Here is a 17676-nt window from a genome sequence, read left to right as displayed (position 1 = left end):
CAGCCTGGGTGGTTAAGAAATTTTTGTCGGTGTTTTTGTCGATATTAGTTATAGCATTTAATAGTATTGTATCTACAGGTAAGTGGCCAGAAGTATAGAAGACTTCAGTTGTTATACCGCTTTTTAAGAAGGGGGACCCTAGCTCGAATGATAACTATGGGCCCATAGCTCTAGCACCAGTTTTTAGTAAAGTGTTAGAGAAAATTTTAGATAGGAGGCTAGATAGGTGGTTAGATAAAAATAAGATTATAAATGAAGAGCAAGGAGGATTTAGGAAAGGTTATAGTACAGCAGATAGGGCGTTTGGGCTTAGAACTTTAGTAAATAAGTATGGAACAGGGAATAGCCATCTACATGTAGCTTTTTTAGACCTAAAAAAGGCTTTTGATAATATTGAGAGGGTGATTTTGGTAGATACCCTTAGAAGCATAAGATTACCTAGTGTTTTCCTGAGGTTAGTTACTAGCATGTATTGCAGAACTAAGGTTGTAGTGAAGGTAATAGATCAGGATTTTTCTAAAGTATATAGAAACTATATACGGGTAAAACAAGGTAGTGCTCTTTCCCCCCGTTTGTTTTCTATATTTATAAATGATTTAGTTGAGTTTTTGGAAAGAAGGTGGGCTCCGACAATGGGTCTTGGCTCAAAATTATTTTCAGTTTTGCTTTTCGCTGATGATAGCGTACTGGTAGCTAAGTCTGCCCAGGAATTACAGATTTTGTTAGATCTTGTTGCAGATTACTTAGATCTGAAAAAGCTCCAACTTAATGTCAAGAAGACAGAAATTTTGGCAAAATAAATGATAAAGAAAGTAATGTTAAGTTTATATTTAAAGAATATGAAATAAAGATAGTTCAAACTTAAAAATATTTAGGTTTTGTATTTCAAAATAGTGGTAGTTGTTGTGCCCACATTAAAGAGTCATTAAAAAGGGGGAAAGCGCCTATATCGACGGTTTTTAGGAATGGTACAGTTATGGGTATTAAAAGTCTAGCAATGCATAAGAAGATATTTTTAACAAAGATTATGCCAGTTATTCACTTTTGTGAGGAATTCCGGGGAATGGAAGTAGCAGACAACTGGTGACTGTGCACTTACATTATTACAAAAAGCTTCTTATCCTTCATAGAGCAACGCATACCCAGTTTTTGAAAAGGGAGCAATGGCTTTTTGCACTGCGTAAACATTGACTAGTTCAGGTAATTAGATTTTGGATGAAGTTACTGCAGGTACCACGAGGTAAACTTATTAGAGAGGCCTATGAAGAGCTACTTGCTTCAAGGCGCAAGAGGTCTTGGCCGTTTAGGGTTAAATCCTTATTAGACAGATTAGGATTGTCATATATATGGAATGATGGTAGAGGCCCCGCTAATAGTCTGATTGATTCAATAGGAATAGTTAAACAAAGATTAGAAGATCAGGAGATACAGAAATGGGGGAATGAAATTGAGAGATCCGAGACATTAAGTGTTTATAAGGAAGTGAAAAGGGTGTTTGGACCGGAGATCTACGTTAAATTTAATTTTCCAAGTAAGTATTTGTCTTATTGGTTGCAGCTGCGGGCCAACTGTTTGCCTTTAAGATGGAGGAGTAAAGTATTTGAGAGAGGTAAGGGGTTACCGGCGTCTAGGTACACGTGTCCCATTTGTAATATTGAAGTGGAAAATCTGGACCATTTTCTGTGCCGGTGCCAGGGGCTTACTGATTTGAGGGAGGGTATTTTGGGGAAAAGTAATTTTTCACTTCGGGGCATGTTGTCTCTGACGGTACCTAGCCTCATGTGTAGATTATATAGATTTGTGGATCAGGCACTAAAGATAAGAAAGGAACTATTGTGAAGAAGATTTGTTATGGTTTGGAAAAAGAAGGCTGAAGGGAGCTTTACTTTTGTTTTCCTGTTACATTTGATGTATAGTGTATATGGCCCTGTATAAAGGCTTTTGAATACACGATTATTATTATTATTATTGTGTGTTTGATATTGTGTGTAATTATGTGAGTCAGTTTTATAGTATTATGTGTGCGTTTGTGCTGCAATTGTTTTGTTATTTTATTTATTTCATTTGCTATGGGCTATGTTTAGTTATTGTTATATATGTTATTATCATGTGTTTTGACTATATATGTAACTGTGTTTGTTTTTTGCCATGGCCCAAAGAGGCTTTTGTTTTTCAATAAATATCTATATATCTATTCCCTTTTTTATGATTAAGTTCCTCAGCAGCCTCTTGAACTATTGAATTTGAAGTGGCTCTAGTTTTTCCTTATTGCTAAAAATCAATCTCCATTTGCCATTTTCTGGATATCTTCAACCAGGGGCGTCCCTAGGGGGGGGTGCACCTCCTCCCAACTTTTTTGGCATTCGGTAGTTTCCGCCGAAGGCAAAAACTTCGACAGAAATTTAGCAGAATTGGCAGAAATTTAGCAAATTTCCTGATTTCTGCAGAAAATTCGGCAGAATTCTATAAACCTTAAAAAAAGACAACTAGGGAGGCTGAAGATTTGTATTATAAAATAATAATAAAGATGAAAGAAATATGATAAGCAATTTTATTGAACTAATTTAACGACTAATTAGAGAGAGAAAAAGTTATTTTCTGAAAGTTTACAATTTTCATATTTTTTTTTATATACGAAAAGATTATGTTTGAATATTTAGAAGAAATTGTAAATAGATTTTGTGAATGTGTTAGAAAACATTTTTTTCCTACTCTGGAAAAATAATCACTAAGAGGCATTTCTAATTAATACATGTTTAGGATCTCTTTTGTTATTTGACTTCATTTTTTAGTATCCTGAAATCAACGATTTTGGTAAAATAATTCAAGCTGCATTTTCACGAATGGGAGACAGTGTAGCAATGGCAACAGAAAATGGCACTCTTTGGATCGGCTCATCTGACTTGAAAGATAAATACTGTGAAATAGCACTTAAGGATAGTGCAGTTAGACAAATTGCATGGTAAGGTTACTTACATATGAGAATCACCAAAAGTTTAGCTGTTCTCTGGTACGATAAAAAAAAGAAAAAATCAGCCTTTTTTCATTCATTCCAAGTCAATTCCTTGACTGCTTATTATCCCTACTACTTTATTTATAAACAGTAAGATTTAATAGTGGTTGGCGCCGAATATAGTTAAAAGTTATTGGCCAGCCACTATCACAATATTAGATCACATCAATTTTTGCGTAAGTTTTTGCTGAAAATTAAAAAGTGATATTGCATCTTAAAACAAGTTTAATAGTTAACAAAATTATTTACACAATTATAAAGATGGCTAACTAACTGAATGAAGTGGGTTAACTTACCTGTTTAAATAGAGTATTTCTGGGGCATATTAAATTCAATCCCGTTGTTGAGTTTAGAGTCGTTCAAAGGGAGGGTGTAATCGGGACTGCTGCACCGGGTGCCATAGATTGGGGGGATGCCACAATTAGGGGTTGTCCACTTTGATACAGTTTTTTACTTTGATTATGCATTTTTGCTTATATTTGAGTCAGGAGGAGGACGCTGTAATTAATTTTCTCCCGGGTACCACCAACCCTAAGTTAAAAGTTGATGATTGACCAATCTGAGTGAAGATTTGAGGCATAATTTTTTTAATTTAAAAGAAATGAAAGCTTGGAATAGCGTTTTTCCTATGTGTAAGATGTCAAATTATTGGGAACAAATTATTGTTGATAGAAGCTTTTAAACCAATGTCTTATCATTTTAATTTTCCGCTTCTCTAGTACAAGTTGGTCGTTGAAATCAAGGAAAAACGCATATCGTTCCTGAATTTTGTAGTTTCGTCTACAGGTATAATACTTAAAAAACAAGGATTTATTACTAGGATTTAGGTTGGATATTTTGCTGGAGCCACGCCATAGTCACATATGTCGATAAACAAGCCAAGTTTCATGAAAGATATGGAGTTTTTCTTGATTTTAACGTTCCATTTTTATTGCAAAAGTAAAAAAATTAAAGTGGCGAGAAATTGGTTGGAAAAGCCTGTACTGACACTAATTTAGTCCCTACGGTTCTCTACTAATACATCATGTAATTACTTCATTTTCATCAGTAAATTTTCTTTTATTGATAGGAAAGCTATTATTTTAAGATTCCAGCTTTCCTAATTCCAAAACATTGTGCCATAACTCTTGACTCTTGAATTTTATGCTTAAAAGTGGAACAATGTTCATAGTGGAACAAAGTGCAAATATGAACGGCATGTGAGCGTTGTCGTGCGCAGTTTTGGTTTTATCAACAAGTGCGACTATAATATGACCCGAGCATTAGTTTTAGAGAGGAATACCTAAGTAATTAATAGGATTTAAGACGCTTCTTGACTACTAAGGTCCCTGTGCTGGCCCTTCGATGTACAGCCGGGTTCGATCTCTGGGTCCCATATTACCCGTATTAGCAATGCAAGGTCAAACCCACTGCCCCACTGCTGGACTTTTTTCATTATAGGGATACCTAACGAAATTCATTGAAGAATTTTAAACAGTTAAATTTTTTATTAAACATTTAGATAGAAAATCAAAATAGGTAATAAGAAGAGTACTCTTTCCTGTCATTTTTTTCATTGTTTTGACAATGAAATCACATTACAACATATTCTTGTTTCTATCTACCTCAGCAAATCTGATTGCAACTTGTGATGCTTTACAGGATAATAATAAGATTTTATTTGTTTTAAAACTTCTAAAACGATGATATTAGGTGAGAGGGGCTTAGGACTTTTCCATGCAACTTATTGAAATGAAAATTATTTGCGGCAATCGACTTTAGAGAGGTGATCGTTTTCTTGATTCATTTATTTAGACATTGTCAAGGTAATTATTCTAACAGTTCAAAAAAAATTCATAGATAAATTTTCTATTTTCTCGTTAACCAACAGATCTTTCAGAATTTGTGAGTTTATATTTCTGCTGTAAGCACAATCTAAGCTATGAATTTTGTGCTGGATTTTTGGGAATAATAGAAATTATTCTAACAGTTTTTTTCATGCTCTGTCATCAACGGCAGGCTTTATTTCTGATTTCAAGTAAGGCCCTCTTTGAGTTTTTGAAGTATTAATGTTTACATTTTGTGGACAAAAAATTAAAAAAAATTTAAGATCGTCTGAGAATTGATGGCTACTCAGACTTTTTACGTTCATTAGACTCGTTAGGCCTGGTGAGCAAAGCGTTGGACAGGAATATCATCAAAGTCTTCGTAATTCCCTCGCATTGATGGAAGGAACAGTTAATCTAATCTATGTTGCAAGTAGTTTGATATTAAGGTTAAAGCTAAGGAGAGAGAATTCATTTTTATTAAAGACCAAGGTTTGCTATTTTTGCATTTATGCTTGAGAACTAAGACCTGAGCGCGAGAAAAGAAAATCAAGGTGTTTTTTTCTAATAACAGAGAAGTAAGAAAACTAATAGTTTGACGATCAAAACAAGGTACTGTCTTGGGCCCTACCCTATTCCTTATATACATCAACGATATGATGAACGGAACAGAAAACAACATCACTCTCTATGCCGACGACTCCAAGCTGTTTGGGCCAGCAAACCAACAAAGTCTGCAGCGTGACCTTCATAAAATCGAAATGTGGGCACAAGACTGGCTACTTGAATCCAACACATCGAAGTGCAGTGTCCTTCACTTTGGAAGCAACAATCCCCGTCACCAGTACAACATGTCCGATCCCAATTCACTGGCTAGCTTAGTACTAAAGACAAGTCCCGAAGAAAGAGATCTAGGAGTGCTGATAGATGAACAACTGAAGTTCCACGGCCACTGGCAACAAGCAGTTTCAAAAGCAAATTCAAGCCTTGGTCTCCTCAAACGCACTATAACCAGCCGCTCCCATACAGTCTTTCTAAGGCTCTATACGGCTATAGTTAGACCCGTTTTGGATTTTGGTACGTGTCTCACCTCCCCTTCTTATAGAAATGATACTAGTCTAATTGAAGGAGTTCAGAGGCGTGTCACAAAGTGCATAGCTGGCCCACGAGATGTTCAATAAAACAAGAGAATGGAACACATGCAGCTGCCAACACTCGTCTTAAGACACCGTCGTGGTGATATGATGCTGACCAACAAGTACAACCCACAACCAAATAACCCCCCTCTTACCAAACATTCCAGTCAGCACCATACAAGAAGACACTCACATAAGCTGTCAAAACGTTCTGTTAAAACAGAAACGCGGCAACATTTCTTCTCCAACTCTGTTTTCAACGACTGGAATAGCCTTCAATCTGAAACGGCGACTGCATCTACGGCTACGTCCTTCAAATCCAGACTTCACAAGGAATGGAATAACAAGCCATGGAAATATGAGTGGGACTGTCCGTCCCACTCAACTACTGACTGATGCCAACTTTATCATAATGAGGGTCTTGCTAGGAGGCTGATGCCGCTTGTCATACCCAACCATCTCGCATACTCGATCCGAAGTTGCAGTTGTGCGGCGGTGTCAGCTCTATACCACTGATAATGGTCTTTACGGGCCATCCTACCTCGTGGCCACCGCTACCGAGTGGGCTTAAATTGCATCTCTCCAGCAGACCTCTCCTATGGCGTATCACTGGGCCCTAACACAGTGACGAATTTTTGCCATCATTGACCCAGAGCACAACAGATCCAGTATGGACCTTAATTTGCTCCGAAGTGTGAATTAAGGTAATTAAGGTAACCTCGGGGCTTTTGCCCTTAATTACTTCTACCTATTTTGTCCTTTTTTTTACAATAATAATTTAATTTGTTTTAAAACCTACAACCATTTCTGATACTTTATTTTCTTAATTTTCTTTTAGGTGTGGTATGACCTCCGTAGTTTGCTCACTTGAAGATTCAGTCACTCTTGTTAGCACCGAAGGTAACCTTATCACATATTACTATTCGTCGTCAACATACCTTGTCCAGGAACTGGACTGCGTTCGTGTTTTTACTGATGATGTGCATGACCTAATTCAAAAAGTACCCAATGTTACTTTGGACATCTTTCGAATTGGATCTATTGAACCAGGCTCTATGCTCTTAGAAGCCGCTAAGGAGTATCAGGTGCTGTTTTTCTTATTTTTAGCTGTTTATAAATAAAAGAGAGCTTGGGAATAGTTAAAAAAAAAGTAAGCAGTAGAAGCAGGCCTTTAGCACTATAACAAAAGTTTAACACAAATTTTAAAATACCAGCGCCACAGTTAGCAAGGAAAAAATTCTAAAAATATCGGGAAGCAGCTCCACTGCAACCGACTGCTGCCAAAGATAGAGTCTAATTCAAGCCAAAGTGTATTCAGCGTATTATTATTATTTATTTTTAGGATGGGTGGAACCACTATCAGTGGTTCGAGGCTCAGCGTTCAAGGTCCATTGCCTTTACACCCTAAAAACTAAACTCTATTTATGGTTGGGGGGGGACCAATGATAGATTCGGTCTCCCACCCTCACCATGTATCTTGCCAGCTGTCCGACTTCTCCTTCCCTTACTATATCCCCCAGATTATAAATAACATTATGAGATATCTCAAGCCGATATCTAATCCTAGCTGGAGATTCTTCTATCAGATGCCTTCTTGTTTCCACAGTGGCCATCTCGCATTTTTCACATTGTATTCAGCGTAAGAATTTTGCTAAGAAACATTAGATGCGTTTATTGTTACATTTTTAAATACTTTTTATTGTACTTCGTCTGGTTTCGCGATCACATTTTAAAGAAAATCAAATAGACTTTTATATTTAATTAATCAAAAAAAAAAAATTTTGCACAAAGTAAGTTTTTCAACAAAAAGTAAAGAATTCCAATAAACCAAAAATGAACAAAAGTAGAATCAAATAATCTACCAAACATACAACTACCACAAATCAGTATCAATTAATAAATGAAATAAAAAACAAACAGAAATTAAAATAAGTCAAAACGAGCAGAAATTAATCTAAGTAGGGTTCTAAACCCTATGCTTTATAAAAGCCAGAATATAATTTGTACTTTACTGAAAAAAATTCAAATGAATTTGCTGAAAAAATGTGCATTGTGAGTTTAATATACATATACTGATTTTTATTCATTAAAATCTTAATTTATTTTTGATTTCTTGAAGTTATAAAAGTGAAAACATTTAAAAGAATTTTTTTCAGTAAAGTGCGAATCATATACTGGCTTTCTATACAGTTACTTCATATGGTAAAACTTGGGCTCTGGAAAACTTAGTGGAAGATACTCAATGGTTTTTCAATATATATATATATATATATATATATATACATATATATATATATATATATATATATATATATATATATATATATATATATATATATATATATATATATATATATATATATATATATATATATATATATATATATATATATATATATATATATATATATATATATATATATATTTAACTTGACTAAATATAGTTGATGGAAATCATTGAGAGGATTAGTGGCTACAGTAGACAACTGGTAAGTTGGCTACTAGTTTCTGACTTGCTTGTGCAATTTACAGGTAATATTTGACTAATCTTAACGAGAAAAAGAAACTGCCGAAACCTCTAAAAAAAGTACCAAGATCTTTACCTTTTGGATGGTAAGAGGTTTTTTTAAACCTCTTGAGACAGCCATAAATATATGGCTATCCCAAAATTTGAATTGGATGTGTTTGGGGAAATGGTGGGCGTGACAGGGGGGTTAGTTGCCCTCCAATCACTTTCAACTGTTAAAAAGGGCACTAGCCCTTTAAATTTCCAATCGAATAAGGCCTTTTTGAAGTTTCTACGACAACGCTTTCTATAAAAACCTTATATGCCTCCAGGACTTAACTTACAACCTTTGCATTGGGGACTGTGGGGGGATTATCATTCTCAAAGACATAATTTCTGGACTTTTCATCTACTTTGAACAAAATGGCTATATCAACATTTTTATTGGATGTGTTTGGGGAAATGGTGGGTGGGGGAGGGGTGTTAGTTTTCCTCCAATCACTTTTGACTATTAAAAAGGGCACTGGCCCTTTCAATCTCCAATTAAATGAGCCCTTTTCAAAATTTCTATAAAAACGCTCTGTATAAAAACCTTATATGTCCCCAGGGTATAACTTACAACCCTTGCCAAAGACATAATATCCAGAACTTTCAACTAAGTTGAAAAAAATGGAGATCTCAAAATTTCGATTGGATGTGTTTGGGGAAATGGTGGGCGTGAGAGGGAGCTTAGTTGCTCTCCCATCAGTTTCGACTAGCCTATTAAAAAGGGCTCTAGCCCTTTCAATTTCCAATTGAATGAGCCCTTTTGGAAGTTTCTATGACAATATTTTCTATAAAAAACCTTATATGCCCCTAGGGCATAACTTACAACCATTGCCTGGAAGGCTGTGGGGGGGGGGTGCATCGTCAAAGACCTAATTTCCAAAAAAATTTTACTACGTTGAACAAAGTGGATATCTAAAAATTTTGATTGGATGTGTCTGAGGAAATGGTGGGCGTGAGAGGGGCGTTAGGTGAACTCCAATCACTTTTGATTATCAAAAAGGGCACTAGCCCTTTCAATTTCCAATCGAATAAGCCCTTCTTGAAGTTTCTACGAAAACGCTTTCTATAAAAAACCTTATATGCCCTCAGGGCATAACTTACAACCCTTGCCCTGAGGGCTGTAGGGGGAGTGTCATCCTCTAAGACATAATTTCCGGATCTTTCAACTACGTTGAACAAAATGTCTGTCTCAAAATTTTGATAGGATGTGTTTGCGGAAATGTTGGGCGCGAGAGGGGTGGCTCTCCAATCACTTTCGACCATTAAAAAGGGCACTAGCCCTTTCAATTTCCAATCAAATGAGCTTTTTTTAAAGTTTCTACGAAAACGCTTTCTATAAAAACCTTATATGCCTCTAGGGCATAACTTACAACTCTTGCCCTGAGGGCTCTGAGAGGGTTCTCACCCTCAAAGACCCAATTTCCAGAACTTTTAACTACGTTAAAAAAATGGAATCTCAAAATTTTTATCGCATGTGTTTGGAGAAATAGGGGGCGTGAGAGGGGGTTAGTTGCCCTACAATTACTTTCGACTATTAGAAAGGCCACTAGCCTTTTGAATTTTCAATCGAACGAGCCCTTTTTGAAGTTTCTACGACAACGCTTTCTATTAAAACCTTTTATGTCCCCAGGGCATAACTTATAACCCTTGCTCTGAGGGCTGGTGGGGGGATTGTCCGCCTCAAAAACCTAATTTCCTGATCTTTCCACCACGTTGAACAAAATGGCTATCTCAAAATTTTGATTGGATATGTTTGGGGAAATGGTGGGCGTGGAAGGGGTGTTAGTTGCCTTCCAACCACTTTCGGGTATTAAAAAGGGCACTAGAGATTCCAATTTTCAATCGAATAAGCCCTTTTCGAATTTTCTACGACAACTTATTCGATACGAAGTGCCCTGGTCTTAAGGAAAAAAAAATACATTGTGCAAATATCGTTCTTTATTTAGGCAGCGCTATTGCGCTGCCCTATGATGCTGCTTCAATCATCATATACTCGTATGGGTAACTGCTATGGATATTGTTTGCTTTAAAGAGGGGTAGGGTGGTTTCGGCATGGAGTTTTACCTGCGAGTTTCGCTTGTGTTCAGTATGAATCAATAGAATGTAGTATGAAAATGCCTACTTTTGTATATTTGTCTATTCATTTAACATATAAGAAAGAAGAAGAAAACTTGAATTAAATAAAAACTACGCGTAAATAAATAGCAAATAATAACAAGTTTACCTTTCTATTTAGTTGCACAATTTCCAAGTCTCAACTACACACTGCATACTAGTCGAAGAAAAAAGTGACTTTATAACAAATAAATAGAAATTGTACTTGAATAAATAATAGCTCTCAATTATACACGATGCATCAGCAGAGATGTACCAAATATGTTATCCAAGATAATTCGATTGTTGTTTTCATAAAATGAAATTAAAGCAACATCAGGTCTGACGGTTCCGAACCTCCGAATTATTTTGGAATTTTGGGGTCCATAGGGAGTCGAAGGAAGTATAAGATCTTCCGAATGATTCAACATCATGCAGATTGTAGGATAGCGTGAATGAGTTGAAAAGTGATGATGAAAATGTCCGTCAAGTGCAAATTTGTGGCAACTCTAGATGCATGTCCAATGCTGACTGATATCAAGTCGGCCAAGAAATACGGGAAAACCAGAAGGCTTTGTTTCATAGAGCAAACTGGTAACAATAAATAAAATATCAGAACAATCGACTGCGTGCTGGAATTTGAACTGAAGAGGATGAGCATAACCCTCACTCTCAAACTCGTCTGTAACAACTACTTCACACAGCCTGCAAAGAGCAGTTGAAATGGCAATAGGACGCAGCAAAGTGCTCTGGGCAACATTTTTTTTTATTTTCTTGAAATTGGTGTGACCGTTCGACACAGAATTAGAGACAAAGGGAAAATACGCATGATAAGGATTAACTGCATTAGAAGATGGATTAACTTCAATGCTATAGGACGGAAGGGTGTTCATGCTCGATATGCAGACCGTTAAGCTTATCTATACGGGAAGATGATTTCGGCCTCAGCCTCTCAATAGCTGATGCAACCACAATATGTGTAACCGCAACCTCATTGGAAGAACACTGAGATCTACTTAACAGTTTCAAGATTAGGCTTAAGTTTTGACTGAAGTGAAGCATCTCCTGAACAGAACTCTGCAGTGTCATAACTAAACTACTCTGCTTAGGTATATCAGAAGAAAAAGCTGATGGAGAGTAACCAGGTTTACAAAGTCCTCTTCTATGATGTTTCTATGTATATATATAAAAAACAACAACAACACATAGAATAAGTATGAAATTAGACGCCTTCGGTGACGTTTTATTTCTCAAGCGAACTTTTTTTACTTTTTGATTAAAATAAAACGTATTCCGACAAATAAGTTTTTCAAATGAAACTGGTCAATATCGAAGACCACACTGCCTTTCCATGATGATAAATAACAGTATTTCTGCTGAGACGATCACTGTACACTCGACCGAAAAATCAAGTCTAACTTTTATTTATAAAAAAAAGTGAAGAGCCATACGAAAATCTAAGGTGAGCAGAAATAAAGTCATCTAATAATTCAATTTTAAAAGGATCAGAAGTAAATAAATGAAACCCACAACGAATAGAAACTAAAATGAATAATCGCACCAAAAATTAAGATAACACATACAAATCAAACTTTAAACGGACAGAATTACTGCAAACACTGCCCTCCCTCTAAACCATCTAAAGGCTATTGCATCATTTGAGCTTTAGTGAAAACTAAATTTATTTTAAACTTTTTTCTTTTATAATTTTCAGATTGAATAATAAAAATTGCTGTTACATAAAATCTTGAATCTTTAATACCTGACATTTCCAGGAATTAATATCATTATATATTAAATATTCAGTTTATTTTCGTGAGTTCTTTCTTGTCACCTTGATTACTATTGGGATTTTGTTTTATTGGTTTCTTTTCGTTTAGTGTTTTTGACAAATCAAGAAGTTCAAAACACATATAGTTTTTAATGAACACAAATGACTTAATAAATTCATTTTCGGAAAAAGTCTTTTCTCGGTTAATTTATGTTTGTTTTTTTATTGCCAAAATGTCATCATAGATCAATATTATGAATATTTTATTATATCAAGGTCATTTTTACAGCCCGAATGTATATAGTATCTTTTGATTTACTTCAATATTTCCCGAAAGTGTCAACTTAATACCCTCGGATGTTGCTGAGATATTGCAGATACACCATTTAGATAACTTGGATGCCTATAGTGTCTTTTTATTTAGCTTGACAACTTTTTCAAGATTCCTTGAAAATTCTATCTTAATGCCCTTTGCCGTTCCTGAGATATTGCAAATACATCTTTTTGACCACTTGGGTACACATGGTATCTTTTGATGTAATCAGTAACATCCTCAGCATTCCTTGAAAGTTTCAATTCACAATTATTACTGGTTCCTGAGATATTGCAGGTATGCCATTTTGACAACCCTTATTCTCTTAGCAGCTTTTGATTTAGTTCAACAACACTCTAAACCTCTCCTTAAAATTCCATCTTAATACCATTAGCTGTTCTAGAGATATTGCAGATGCACCATTTTGACAACTTAGATTTACATAATGCCTTTTACTTTAGTTCAATACCCTGCCTACATTTCATGAAACTTTCAGCTTAATACTTATATCCGTTCCTGAGATATTGTAGATACGCAGTTTTGACAACATGGATACAAATAGTGTCTTTTGATTAAGTTCAGCATTCCCTAAAAGTTTCAAGTTAATATCCATTGCCGTTCCTGCAATATTGCAGATACGTCCTTTTCACAATCTAGGTACACACAGTATCTTTTGATTTTGTTCATTATCGATATTATTCACAGTTTACACTGAACACTATTAGCTGTTCTGGATATATTGTAGATACGCCATTTTGATAAGATGGATGTACATAATGTCTTTTATTGTATTTCAACAACTTACTCACTATTCTTTGAAAGTTTCAACTTGATACCCTTAAGTCTTAGTCGGTTTTCTATGTCGAGCTCACTAAATAAAGTCTTTGTGGCTGCACGTATCTATTGCAGTCAAAGAACCGGACTGTTTGGGATATAATGCTATCCACTCATATTACACCCCCTTCCTCCTATTATGAATGCTTATAAATAATAAACCAGAAAGGCGTTATAAATCAATAGGCTTGCTATACAAGTTGTAAAACCAACACAGTCAGTAAACAGTAAAAATATCACAGTTCAGCTAAAGAAATATACAACAAAAATAATAAATAACACATATAATCACTAACTAAAACATTAATAAATCAAAATCTTGCCGTTAAAAGGACAGTAACTCATCGATTAAAGAAGAAAACGAAGAAAAAGAAGGAAAAGTCAGAAAAGACATTCCTTTAGAATAATCTAAAGGAATGACAACTAAGTGCGCAGATTCGACTGTAGCTTTGACGAAGTTGGTTCTTGTTTGAAAAGGAAGCATCGTTGTAACAAGTTTTAGTTATGTTTTAAGTTTTTATTCGATCGATTTTAATTTGGATAAACCAATTTTTAAGAAAAATGGCTGACCAATATATTAAAAAAAAATCTTAATTTAGGCCAAGAGGATCTTTTCTTTTCACTTTAAAGGATAAATGACTAAGTCAGTTTAAAGGATAAATTTCGCTTTAAAGGATAAACAATTATTGGCAGCGTTTTAAGCTGTAAATAATGATTAACAGTAAGTAAGTAAGTAAGTTTGTCTATAACCCGCAATGATATAAAATAAATACGGAGTAAAAAATAAAAACAAAATGGTATAATCCACAAGGAAATAAGAAGGAAAACACAACATAAATAACATAACAGTATCCACTGAATCACTGGATCGGAAAAAAATAAGTGAGAGGATCACTGGCCCATATCTTCTTTGAGTATTAGTCTTCAGATCCTTAGCGATGTTGTCAAGCAGCACTAGTGGGTTGATAGGTCCGAAATGAGAAGCAATCTTATGATTACCATACCATCTTGGCAAATATAGCAAGAATTTACAATATTTAAAATGGGCTCTCCTTAGTTTAAGACGGTCTTGCGCATTGGAGGCTGAAAACCGGAAAGAAAAAGAATTGCAGGAGAACGAAAACTGTGGTAAATATAAGCCTGTGAATACACTGCATATGAGATGTGAATACAATGCAGAGCACTAGCAACCAGAGAGGAGCATGTAGTCGAAAATGTATTGGGAAAAGTAATCCCAACCCATTTGAACTTTGAGACACACTCGAGTAGCATTGTACCCACATATAAAGGAGGAGCAGGGTTAGAAATATTAAAACACAAAAAGTCACACCTTGAAGCATTTATAGAAAGCCCAATCATACTCAAAGCATTAATCAGAACATTTAGATTCTTTGTGAGGTCTGACTTAGCATGACTAACTAGCAGTACGTCATCAGCATAGGCAATGTGACTAACAACAACATTTTCTAAAAACACAATAAGAGATAGCATTCGCATGGAGACAGATCACCACCTTGCCTGACTCCCTTCTTTACTGAGATTAAATAAAAAAAAGTTTTTTTTTTAGCTGAAAGTAAGGAGCGACATTAAAACTTAAAACGAAAAGAAATTATTCCGTATATGAAGGCTGTCTCCTCCTTAACCTCTCGCTCTTTACGCTAAAGTTTTTTACTGTTTAAATAAAATAGAGTTGTGGGAAAGTCAAACTTTCCCACACAAAAGAACTGAAGCTGAAGCAGCTGACTTCAAACAATGTACGAGTTGATAATAGTAACAGTATGAATCAATCTTGGCTGTCGGTGACCTTACTGAGGTTTGTAAAAGGTGAAAAGGCACTTTCAGGCTTGACAACAACGAGCAAAGAACAAACAAATAAACTTCAGAATCTACTCTTTTCCAATCTGGCTTATGAAACCATTTATTATGGTTAGAAGAACGGTCATAAGCTAGTAGAGGAGGCGACTCAATTTCATAAGTTAATTTCATCAGCCACAAACCAATTTAATCCCTGATTAGTCACAGTTAGCCGAAGTGTCATGAGTCGCTGGCAAGAACTCGCGAAGGAAGATAGGGAAGAAATGTTCTTGCGATTGCAGGGCAATAGACATTGATGAGGACCATATTACCGCACTTTATTGACAGTAAATTGTGATCAGAAGAAATAAGCTCTTCTGAGCGAGGCGAGCTAAAGTTGCAAGACCCCCAGAGGGTCGACCGCACGTTTTTTTTAGCTTCACGACAAACATGTGGTGGGTGGGTGACCGTTCAAGAGTATCTGTATTGGCTTTAGTTAGAAAATTTTCCTGTAGGAAAACTATATCATAATCAAGAAGCGCATCAATAAAATCTTTGTCTTTGGTTCCGTTAATGTTAAGTGAAGCAAAGCAAAATCTATTGCCACTAGCAATAATTTCTTAATCTTGTTCAAAGCTTTTTAACACTGGACATCTGAGACTATAGGAAACATGATTTCCCCCGCAGTTGGCGCAATTCGGGCTTTCAGTGCAAGGATTATCACGTGTGTTACAATGTCCAGCGGCGCACCGTGAACACTTTTGATTAGTCGATTGGAGTGGGTAATTACCTACAATCTGGTTCGGCGATTGAAAACGGTAAGATCTAGGCGATAATACCTGGAAATGTCTAATTTGAAAAAGCTCGTATCCCGCTCACAAACCATTGCTTATAGCTTTATTTAAGGCAGCATCGTCAATAATTCAAAGCAGATGGATCTTGAACTTTCAATTTTAGTTGCATCAACAAGACCGGGAATCATACTAAAAAGCTCTGATTTTAGCACACCAGCAGGGATGTCACTCACAATACCAAGCACTTTTTGATTAAGGACATGAGTGGACACATTAAGCTGACTATTTGCAGCGGCGGTGAGAGAGACGGCTGAGGCTTTATCTCGGGTATGAACTACCCATCTTTTCTTGACAGGATCAGATCTCACACTTCCGATGCCATCATGACCATCCAGGGTATCAAGGGTCTCTTTGCGCTCAATAGGATCTTTGAGGTCAGTAGGTATTTTTTTTAGAATAACTACATAGGACGGCTTCAAAGAGACAGAATGCTCTTGCATTAACGACGGAGGACGTCCAATTATTCCAGCCAGGAGAGTTCTCACACACTCAGACAAAGAGCGTAACTCAGACAAACAGAAGTTTACACGGCAACTCAATTCACAATAAGCATCAGCGGGAATAAGGGGTACTTCACTAGGGTGACAGATGACAAAGTCTACCAGACCAACATCATCAGCATCGCACTTTGTGATAGTGTCAATAATATCAGAGACACTATTGATAAAAACAATTGCACCCACTCTCTTTCGCTGAATTTCTCCAGGATGGCAGAACTGGAAGATTTGCCTCCTTGCTTCAGAAACCTGGGCGAGCGTAGAAAATTCAGACATATGCCTCTTCATAATATCTGGAGAGGATCCTTTTTCGATACTATTTTGGACAAAATTCAGAACAGACTATAAACGAGCAATCCAGTGGTCTACGCCATCAGCACCGAATGGTGAATAAATGCTGAATGAAGGAACCTAGGAACAAAGGAAGTGTAAGAACCCCCCCCCCCCAACTGTTCCCCGCAATTTACGGGTAACTTTATACCGGCGGGTACAATATGTCGCTTGCGAGAGGTTCCTTCCTCTCTTCTGCTAGTTCTCAGTGCGCTTCTTAACGATACGAAATCAAAATGACGCTATAAAAATTGATACTATAGATTGCGTGCCAATCTACCTGAGAAAAAAATACGGCGTTGATGAAAATACCCAGGGAAAGTGCCTATTCCAATAATTGGAGAAGGTCTTACAAACACTACTTAGCAAAAAAAATCTGTATTTAGAGGGTAAACAACAATAGGAAAATAACCTCAAAATAATTCAGAAACTTTTTCCAGTTAACAGCAAAGAAGCAAACTCAGCAACATTAACATTGAGTATACCTATAGATGCGTAGAGCCAGTTGCTAGATAAATGCTAGTAGACAATAAGCAGATATTCTTTATGCTTCATTAAACAAAAGCTGGTCTCCTAAAATAGTTTAAACATACCCTACTTACAGAGATCCGAGCAATCTAGTTTTTATGGGTGGGGGGGGGGAATGGTTAATCAATATACTAGCTGTTAGTTGAGCCTTAG

General features: G+C 36.1%; 1 protein-coding gene across 2 annotated transcripts in view; it reads left to right on the top strand.

Moving 5' to 3' along the window:
* Positions 1 to 17676, top strand: part of Vps16A (vacuolar protein sorting 16) — a 156473-nt gene that overhangs the window by 67975 nt on the left and 70822 nt on the right. For both annotated transcript variants that reach the window (XM_089101677.1, XM_089101676.1), the window contains 2 exons: positions 2793 to 2962; positions 6793 to 7039. In XM_089101677.1, coding sequence (XP_088957803.1) covers positions 2793 to 2962; positions 6793 to 7039 — 417 coding nt within the window. The remainder of the gene's footprint in view (positions 1 to 2792; positions 2963 to 6792; positions 7040 to 17676) is intronic.

Source organism: Artemia sp. Qi Xiang Cuo, chromosome 15 (genome assembly GCF_049724085.1).
Source record: "Artemia sp. Qi Xiang Cuo chromosome 15, ASM4972408v1, whole genome shotgun sequence".
NCBI classification, from domain to species: domain Eukaryota; kingdom Metazoa; phylum Arthropoda; class Branchiopoda; order Anostraca; family Artemiidae; genus Artemia; species Artemia sp. Qi Xiang Cuo.
The sequence above is the reverse complement of the archived record's forward strand: the minus strand, read 5'-3'. Positions and strand labels throughout refer to the sequence as shown.